This window comes from Pinus tabuliformis, chromosome 5_1, assembly GCF_031772625.1.
Source record: "Pinus tabuliformis cultivar Carrire ecotype Pingquan chromosome 5_1, CPIR1, whole genome shotgun sequence".
In the NCBI taxonomy this organism is placed as follows: domain Eukaryota; kingdom Viridiplantae; phylum Streptophyta; class Pinopsida; order Pinales; family Pinaceae; genus Pinus; species Pinus tabuliformis.
The window spans coordinates 545470647-545481472 of record NC_142305.1 but is presented as its reverse complement, the minus strand read 5'-3'; the positions used below and the strand labels follow the sequence as shown (position 1 = coordinate 545481472).

Genomic DNA, 10826 nt, shown 5'->3' with positions numbered 1-10826 from the left:
ATAAATATCTCAATTATAAAGAATCTAGATGTTCCTATCCAACATGCAAAATCGCTAGCCCTAGAAGTCTCCTTTATGCTCCAACTTCTACCTTTTTTATGTGAGCTAGATGACATATATTGTAGGACCTCTATTGTATAAAGCCCCTATATTTTGTGTACAATCCTTGCTTTGTATCCTTTGAGAAAGAAGTCTTCATACATATTTCCTTGTTGTAGTTTCTACATCTCCCCTGCAAAATTTTTCCTACACTTCAATTTTGGAGCCTACCTTTGTATATAGGAACTGACTTTTTCATTGAAAAATAATGCTCTTGATTTCTTAGACTTATCTTTCCATATTTTTTTCTTGCGTGATGTCTTTAGTTTGTTTCCTTGATGATGACTAAGTCTTGTCAACAGCAGTTGCACAACTTCTAAAGACAAGAAAACCCATTTCAAACACAAGTTAAGTCTTGCCCTACTCTAGAATTGATTGCCTGTATTGCCTCCAGCAATTGCACGATTTCTGCCACTAGAGTCTATGAAATTCCTTGAGGAATTGATATGCACAATATTAGTCATTCAGCAAGGAAACTACGTAATCATTTATTATGGAGCAAAGCTATGCAATCCACTGAGGTAGTGAATTGTGTAATCCCTTGTCACTAGAAATTGCACAGTCATTTCTTCCAATGACCTGTGCATACATCCATATCATCCAATTATTCATCCCTAGAAAATATCGATTTCCATTTATTTCTAATGGTGTGGCACAAGTTTCTATTTTAGATCTAAAGGAAAGTGTCACTTTCTCCCTAATTTTAGGAATGTGCATCACATGCCCTAACCCTAATCCCGTGAGAGTAAATCTATATAATAGAGGCTTGTAGAGCTCATTTTGTCATCCAACAATGGAACTATATCCATTCTCATGAGTTCAAGGAGATTTGGACTTGATTTTCAATTCTTTTCCAAGTAAGCTTTTCAAGTATCATGTTTTGCTACTTTTTCCATCACTTTTGTCACTTTTGTGTTTACAAGTGTTGTTTTTCCTATTTCTTCTTGTAGTTACTAGAATTTCTATTCTTATTATCTTGTAAAATTGTTGATTTAGTCTATCAAGTTATTTTTACAAGTGTCACATCACATTCTTGTATTTTTTCCTACCAACAATTACTTTTGTTGGGTTTATTTATTCATGCATGTTCTTCCTTTTGTATTATCTTATCTCAGTGACTATAATGATTGATTTAAATAATTCTAGTACTAATCTACACCTATTCCATCCTTACTCCTAGATACAAAGTTTCCATCCCACCTGAGCTAATTGCATCATCTTTAGGGCTTGTTGGCCTTCCCTATTGTGCATTGTGCAATCCTTTGTAGCAAGCCTCTTCCTTGCTAGTTAAAATTTTGTAGTGCATAGTAACTGGCATCCTCTAGCTATGCATTGTGCATTCTCACTAGCAGTGTCCCTACCTGGCCAATAAACTGTGCATTTCACAATCCTTCTCTCGCTCTCTACTAGCAAAGACTACACATTGCACAATTCCAATCCACAAGCCAGTCTCCTGTTAACACAAACTACTCAATCTAATATATATCTACTTTATAGAGTCCCCAATATTTATTCAGACTGTGCATGTGATATGTTAGTCCCACCTCTAACTCTCCCTGCTCTTTGACTCCTCAACATTTCGTTGAACGATCAAATCAAAATCAATGCATTCACTTTCAGAGAAGAAGAGCTAGATAAAGCGGGATTTTGGAAGATCTTGTGCTAATCGTTATAAATGAATTCCATGTTAAAAGTATACACCAAATCGCAATGTTATTCCTTGAGAGTACGTTTTTTCCTTAAAACTACTCTATGTAGTTTACTTACTTACATTTTATAATAACTATCTCTAGAAGAAAAATCGATATAGGAAGTAGTTATGATCAAATATTCAAGTTGATCAATGTAACAAAAGACCAGATGATTATGTATTCTAGTGAGTAGAATTATTTGAGAAATAATATTTACTCACAACTTTCCAAATATTAGATCCACACTTTCAGTATTGTACAATAATTTCCCTTGGTGATTGTGTTGTTGCTTTAAATTTTATTGTTAAAATGATATTTTTATCTAACTTGTTATCACCATGAGTGCACCTCTTGTAATAGGTACTACAGGTCCTAAACACATTACTCTTTCATCATTAGGTAGAACCATGCCTCCTTAGGAGAAAACATCAAGGAGGCCACTAAAGGCATTTTGAGGACGTCATTGACAATGTTCCCTTAATACTAGTTCTTAGTATATCATATACATAGTTGTATATTGATAAGGATTTCATTGTCACTTGGCATATCGTCAAGGATACATTCACTGCGACATAATTCAAAGAATATCTAGAGGATAGGCAAGTTTATATTAACATCCAATGATTAGGGCTCCACAAGGCCACTTGCATATTCCTAGTTTTAGCATGTGCATATGTTATTAAATGGATATTGCAAGGCATGGATACCAAGAGCATGTCATTGAACAATGCTAGTGGGAAACAACAACTTGCCTTTGATTGACTACATGACATGAACTTCATATACAAGTTGTTGAAGCCGAAGCAGCATCTAGATTCACATTGTTATGGAGCCTCAAGTTATCTTAACACTAAGGAAGTGGTATGGTGGAAACAACTAATAAGATTTCGCGAGACACCTAGTAATACTTACAAGACCAAGTCACATAGAACGATGTTTAAGTACTAGATAATTTTGTGTTGTCAAGTCTATGAATACAAGAATATTTAATGATTCCCAGAAGGATGGGTTTACATCCTACATCACATTATCTCAGAAGGGAATATTTTCAACAAGTATCATCTAGCCGCTCAACAATTACAAATTAATGTGAATAAGAAAAAGAATAAAGCACAGGGAAAGCAATAAAAAGTATACATGTCTTCCTACTTTATAGATGGAGTATGTGCTCGTAATGAGTTCCTAGGTTTGGATTAGAAATGGAAATGTAAGAAGCCCCCTATCAACATTTATTGCAATCTATTCGAAGAATGCAACTACCGAGGAGTTTTTTAGAGACTTTTTGGTCAATTCTTCAAGGTCATATATCATATGATATTTTAATAATATGCCCCTTGCATGTTTCATGAGGCAATGAAATCAGTGATGGAGGTAGGAGATTGGTTTTCCTCACTATATGGTACATACCTTGGAGTTTTTGGCTATCAGAATTTTCCTATCATCTTATCACAGGTCTATTTGTAGTACTGTAGAGGAAGAAGAAGGCACCTTGGCCTACTTTTCCTTGCAGGTGGGATCTTACGATATCAAGAACTTAAAGGTAGCACATGTTGAAGCTAAAGAATTGGAAAGCCTTAAGTTGGTATGATAAATCTTCATCTGTACAATCCCATAGGAGTTTAAAAAAGACATTGTGTCAAGTTTCATTTTGTCTAGCTGTATGGGACCTATGCAAGGTGGGAGGAAGAAAATATCAAGAATTTCTATAATTCCTCTTGGTCACAAACACCAGGCAGTGAGGCAATCCCTTCTAGTGAGATTCTAGAACAAAGTGCTACCTAAGAAGCATAGTAGATGAAAGAGAACACCCAAGTGAGCAAAAAGTACAAGAGGAAGGTTTCCCATGACCAAAGAGAGGAGCACATCCATAAGTTGATCCAATCATTTTAAAAGTGGTTATGGAATCAAAGAGGAAGAGGAAGTAGTGGGAAGTGGAGAAGAAGAGGGAGGAAGATAAAATGCATAAGGAAGAGTAAGAGAGGAAAGAATAGGAGGAAATGCAGGCACATGAATAACTAAAGAGAAAAGAAGAAGAAGAAAGACTAAAATAATAAGGAGGAAAGGTATAAACAACTTGAAGAAGAGGAGAACTCAAAAAATTAGGATAAAGAGATTCTAGAGGAAATTGGGGAGAAAGTATTGGCCTAGGACATAAGTGTTGAATAGGTAGAGAAGAACAAAGAGGTTAACATCATGCCCATTGTAGAACAAATTTCCATTCAGCCTTCAACTCTCCAAAAATATGGCCATATCGCAGATGGTAAAATCGAAAACTCTCCTCAAGATGATGACATGATCATGGATATTTCCATCTCGACCTTTAATTTCTCTAGAATAAAATAATATAGGAAAGGAGAAAATTCTTCCTTAATGATTTGGTCCATCTTGTTTTCATCCATACTGAAAGGGTGATTGTTACAAACACTAGAAAAATGCATAGACAATTGTTGCAACAAAGTTAGCCTTTGTAGGAGATGCAAAAGTAAATACAGATTTCTTGATGAAAGAAAATTGATAAATGGCTAAAGATATGGATGCTGCAAGAAAACATGTAGAACATTTCCAATCTCAGATCCAATGATTGTCTTTGATGATTTCTTACTTTAGAGAGCTTCAAGTAGCTATATATGGTGAAATCCAAGTGTTGGGAGACACAATGAGGCCACTTTATTAAGAGATGATCACTTTGCATAAGGAATTTGTGCCCCTATATGATCGCGACAAAATGGAAAAGATTTGAAAGTAATCTGTGCAACCATTAATGTGATCAAGGAATGGGGTTACATGTATAGAGATGCACCTACAGAGTTGGCTAGAAAGACAAGACAAGAAGCAAATTGGATAAGGTCGAAGTCAGAATGCTCATTCAAGGTAATAAGCAACTTGAAAAATTGTATCCAACATAATATATACGTATGCACGGTTGTATAGTAGTTTGGATTCTTTAGTTAAAACACTCAATATCCCTTTAGTTGGACCATTTGTAGAAGAAAAGGGTAGGAACATCATCAAGCATGAAATCAAAGAATTTTTGGATAGTATGAAGAATGTCACGACCAAAGAGGACTTGGAGATGAATAGACAAAATATGCAGAGGTATATATCTGGAGCTGTTATGGTTAATATGAATTTATTATTATTATGGAATGAGGTACAGACAACCTCCAAAACCATTTATGCAAATGCTATGGAAGCCAGAGTCAGATGTCATCATAACGTTCTAACCAAGTGTGAGGAGATAATTTCACAATACAAAGCTTGGCATCAATATGTTGTTGTATAGTTACAAGTTGAAGTTGTTGAGCTATATTTTCGTCAAACTAAAGCTAAATGCATTTAGTTTTTCTTATTAGGCTTTAGCCATTTTTGTCCTACATGGAGTTTTGTCTTATTCTATTTGAAATGGAATAAAGTGTAAATGTAAGTGGATGTTGAAGAGTTAAACGTGGAATATGAAGAGTCATTAGTTATATAAGAGAGAAAAGAAGTCCAATATTCATGAGGAAGTTCAAAGGTTGTCAAGGGAGACAAAGAGTCATCTCATTTGTTATAAATAATCCCTCATAACTCAAGCAAAGGGCTTGGAACAGAAGTTTTAGAGCCTTCACTTCTCTATTTTATCATAGGAAGAGTATCATACTTTGGAGAAGCAAGTGTTGGCTTCATGTTCCACTATTGGGGATAGTGTCATGTCAATGTAATTGTATACTCAAAACTTTCACTCAATAATAAGAAGCTCTCACAACTGACACACCTTAATGCATATGTCATGGATGTTTTAAGACTATTTTTTATATATTTGTGATGTAAGTTGTTTCATTTACACTAATGCTAATGAAATAATTTGTTTTCTTTAGTATGTATCTTGTTGAATTCATGTCGTTTATGTTATCATGATTTTTGTTATCTTGTGAACTATTTCGCAGGTTAACTAATGATTGTTTGTATTGCACATGTGTCTCTTCTAGGATAATACTATTACTTTCTTCTAACGGGCTCACTTATTTCCCTTTGATGTGAACGAAACTTTCATACATTACATTTGATAGCTCACAAAGTTGATACATTTGCTATCACCAAAGCCATGCATATGCCATCTTATATGTTTATTTGAACCAAGGTATATCTTTGACACCAGCGATTTGGCAACCAGTTGTATTCCAGTTGGGACTCCTATTCTAAATGATGTGGGCCTAATTGGGACTTGACATCGAGGAGACCCCTTTACATCTTGTCAGCATCCAACACTATCAATATGTACTTATGACAACCCCTATAAATGATGAGACAATATTTTGGCTATTTCTCCAGTGAATCTAAATATTTTGTCCTTTTCCCAAATGAATCTAATTTAGTTAGTTCACTTTGGGCTAGTTGAGTTTTTTTATTTACTTGAGAGATATTTTTGAAGGATGGAGGCTTTATCCCTTCTTACTTCACTCTAGCTTGGTGCTCTTCTTGTCCACCCAACTCTTTTAGAAGGTGGCTTCCTTCAAGCCTTGGGGTCATTAAAGCTAATCTTTTTTCACTAGTAAGCCACCTAGAAATCTTTGTATTTTAACCCTCTCATCGTTGATAATTTTGATATATCTCAAAAGTTCGAGGAATTTTCATTAATATTTCTCCATGGTCATGCTATCAAGATTAAGTTCAAATAAATTTTTTCATCTTTATATTATAGTGAATACACAAACAAATATTTCTTCTAAAATTAGCTCTTAAATTTCCTACATGATATGTTTTTTCATCTACTCCCACCACATCAATGCATTTCCTTGCGAAATATATATTGCAATTCTCGCTTCAAAATTTGAGGAGTAATTATGAATTGAGAATACTTCGTCATACCCAACAACCAGGCTTTAGCCCAAAAACTATTCTTATGGTCACCTTAAAGTATAGGAGGATTAGTTTTCCTAACATTTCATTGAAAATCATTCATTTCAATCCTTCTTCCTCTATATATAATTGGTGATATAGTTGGTCTACTTTTGAGGTGAGTTTTATTGATTCATATGGGAGCTTCTACAATTTCTTGAACATATCCTTGTTTTGAATCTAATTATTTTCTTATCTAATTTTACAAATGATTCAATACTTGTAACATATATCTATGGTTTTGAGGTGATCATGGTCGATTCCTATGGGTTTCTGTAAATATCTAGAACATCTATCATCCTCCTTCAGAACATGAGATACATCCTCCTCTCCATGCTCTAAATCTAATTCCTTATTTATCTACTTCTACAAATTATTAGATATTTGTAAAATATATGTATGGTTTGAGGTGACATTTCTCATGTTAGGATTTGATTAGTATTACATTATCATCTTAGAACATCCATATTGAGATTCATCATGTAGTTCACAAACTTTTTTTACATGAGTTCCACCCATTTTTATATTCATTCCTCTAGCATTTTCTTCATGGCTATCTCCATATTCCTAATCCTCATGGTTAACATGAATTTTTATACTTATATTTATGACTACTACCACTACAATGAAGAAACCAACTGGAAATAGGTTCCACTGAGCCATAGAAATAGACCTCCTTACCACTCTAGTAGTCTTAGAGTAGTTGTCAAAGACAGGTTGGGGATATGAATCCACTAGAAATGGTTGGGTAAATCTAGCTATAGTCCAAAGTCAATCCCAAAATGTCAAGGTCAACCTACCAAACCTCATTAGTAATCCAACCTATAATCTCTCATCACCATCATCATGCACAATGGAAACTCAATGTAGTGCACATCTTTCTCCTTTGGTTGTGCCATTACCATTTATGACTCTAGCATAAACTAATCTTATGTAATTACCCTTTTTGACTGTGGGATAGGCTAAGTAGGAGTCTCACAAATACTTTCCTTCAATAAGTCCAACTACTATCTAGGTTCTTTAGATACAATCGAATCCCTACATAGTGAATCTTATCTCTACAATCTCTTTTGGTTGATCAATCCTTGCAAGGAAGTCCAAGGGAGAATGTACTCACACTAAGTAACATCATTCTTCCCCGCACTAGTTTTAGTAGTCATAGTGGCATTGAATGAGAATAATAGAAGAAATAATGAGAATTATACTAAACTTCTAGTTTTTATATACATGTGCCCAAAATGACAAACAACACTTCTAAAAATTATCTTTTGAAATTTGAAGTAAAAACATATAATCTTTTATTTAATCTATTACTTATCTCTTAGCTTTATTTTCCTCTCATGAAAAGAGAGTTTTTTTATAATATTAGAGTATAACTTTATAATATTTATATATATTTGTTGAAAAAATATAGTAATTTTCATTAATATAACTCTACATAAGTATACTTACTAAATTTTCAACGCAAGCTACCAATTCCATACAAACATATAGAATAAGCCATACAAATATACACATGGCTCAATTTAAATTTATAACGTTTATTGCATATAAAAAACCTATAGAGACCATCCTACGAAGAGAGTTATAAAATTAGGTTTTATCTAACAAATTTGTTTGATCAATCAAAACATATCTTTAAAACGACTTCAAAACATGTGTAAAATTATTTGAAGGTCCATTCAAAGTCGCCACAATTCCCATAAGGAAACCGAAATACACATGAAATTATCTAAATGCAAAGCTCGCCATAATATCCATAGCAATCTGAAAAGAAATTTGGAAGATCTAACAAGCAAACCCTTATCTCCTCACACTGTAAAATACAAATGACAATACTATTTCTGATTACCCTATATACTAACAGAGCGATCGCTCGTCAAATGTGTATGTTCCTGTGAGTATGAATATCCATAGCAGTGTTGAAAATATCGACAATTAAGATGGCAATTGATATACAGAACACATATTATTCCTTATACAGAACTAGTTTTGAACTGCGATATCTAAATTCTTGCAAAAGGCGAACAAATAACTATCTGTTAACTATCTGGTCGCTTGATTAATATTATACAGAGGTGTAGAAATGGACACTTAACTTATGCTTGTCCAGGGATCGGATGGTACTTTCATCGGGGTTCGTTTTCAACTTCCATCCTGTGGAAGCTGCGGTGACAATTACAAGCCGCGCATTTCATGGCTTCAGCTGTTCCCTCTTCTCCGCTGGCCATAAATTCGGCGCAACCATCGACCGCGTAGCCCCCAATACTGGCAGCCTGATTCTTTTGGCACTCTCCATAGCGCACAACATTCGTTGATGCAGTATCTCCTCGCCTAATTGTTGCCGAAGAGCCCGCTTTGTTCTGCTGGACAATTTCGGACAACCCCATTCCTTCTACGGATGCTATTGATTGAGGTTCAATATGTACGGATCTTGGTCCGGGCAGCTCTGATCTCAAATGTAGAAATACAGATCTCAGCTATTTGCCGCCGAATCCTTCACTTCTGGATACCTTTGCGATCATAGGGAATTGCTCATAAAGAAAGAGCAGGTGGAAATGATTGGCATCCAAGGCATTACTAATCAACATTTCTGATTTATTTGTAAAGATGAACCCCAACTTTTATCTTGCAATATTTTTGGCTTGTGGGGTTGGGTTGTATTTACTAGTATTTTGTCTTTTTTAATTCTCAAGTAGGGGTATTTACTATTATTTTGTCTTTTTTTAACTCTCAAATAGGGGTATCGATTAGTATTTTGTCTATTTTAACACTCAAATAAGGGTAATTTTAAAATTTGTATGCCACTATTGATGTCTAAAATTTTAAAATCCTGAATTGGAGTAGTAATATAAAAATTTACAGATATCTATTTGTGTTGCGATACCGATATAACACAAATGATAAAATAAATTTGAACATATTTTTATTTTGAAATAGGATTTGGGAGGATGTTAATTCAAGAAATTCAAGATTCTTTAACCAGTGAGGACCGATAGTTTTATTATTTATTTAAAATTTAAAGGGGTTATATTTAATTATGTTTAGATTCAATTATGAATTTATGGAATGTATGGAAGCCACGGTAATTGTTCAATTGATATTTTCATTTCCAACTATTAAATAGATTTACTGAGCAAAGAGGCTCATTCTATAACCCACGATAAGGGGATATGTAAGTTTATCTTCCCATTTAAAATAAAAATAAAAAATCAAAATTATGTTCTGAATAGAAAAATAATGAGTTAGCAATAAAATATTTTAATACAAATTAATATTTACATGTAATTAAAAATAAAGTAAAAAACATTTTATTAAAGAATGGAGGCTTATGTGATCCATAACAAGTTTATAAGAACAGATTTGGGAGATAAATCACATCCAAAAAAACATTTTAATCTGGGTGATACAATGTCACAATGTACATGTTATTAAAATGTTTTAATGTCAATTATTTATCATTTTTTATGTATATACCAATAAAAAAATCACAATTACAATTTATATAATGAAAAATAACACATTGTATTTTGCATTCTAAAGAAGTTTGAAGGGGAAGAAATTTGATCCCTCTTGGCTCATTTTAGATCATTACTTAAGATGGATCTATGCTAGTTTTATCAAAATTGGAATCTATCATGAGGATAATAACATTGAGCAAATTACATAAAAACTCTCAAAATCCCAAAAAAAAATTTGTTAGGTCACTTTTATTATGTTTATTGAACAAGTAAAAAACCATTCATTCTAATTACTCTGTCCCAATATGTTTCTTAAATAGGAAAATGATGGCCCATGGGTGAAACTGTGAGTTTCAACCTTTGGGTTCATGTTGAATGGCCTGATTTAAGATGGAGACAACTTTTTCTTAGCATGGCCAAAAGGCCATAATCTAGGTAGTGAATCCACATGTTATTGTCATCTTAAATCCTATGACCACCTTGCAATATGTGCTTATCTTGGATTTTTGTCTTGTGCTTAGCTTCTTTTAATTTCTCAAGTCCAATTCCAAATTGCTTATATCTAATATTTAGAACAATAAATACATATATGTAATATATATCTCTCTATTTTATTTTATTTTATATATATATATATATATATATGACATCTATTTAATTTTAAAAGAGTGATTTTGATGAGTAAGATAAAAATTTA

The 10826-nt window shown here is 33.4% G+C and overlaps 1 protein-coding gene across 1 annotated transcript; it reads right to left on the bottom strand.

Moving 5' to 3' along the window:
* Nucleotides 1–8388: 8388 nt before the first annotated feature.
* Nucleotides 8389–9265, bottom strand: LOC149165956 (mini zinc finger protein 2-like). Its single transcript, XM_089431231.1, has one exon. The coding sequence runs from the start codon at nucleotides 9056–9058 to the stop codon at nucleotides 8798–8800; it is 261 nt and encodes an 86-aa protein (XP_089287357.1). The 5' UTR covers nucleotides 9059–9265; the 3' UTR covers nucleotides 8389–8797.
* Nucleotides 9266–10826: the final 1561 nt, after the last annotated feature.

Coding starts and splice junctions, on each gene's coding strand:
- LOC149165956 (XM_089431231.1), bottom strand. CDS start 9,058: ATGGGGTTGTCCGAAATTGTCCAGCAGAACAAAGCGGGCTCTTCGGCA.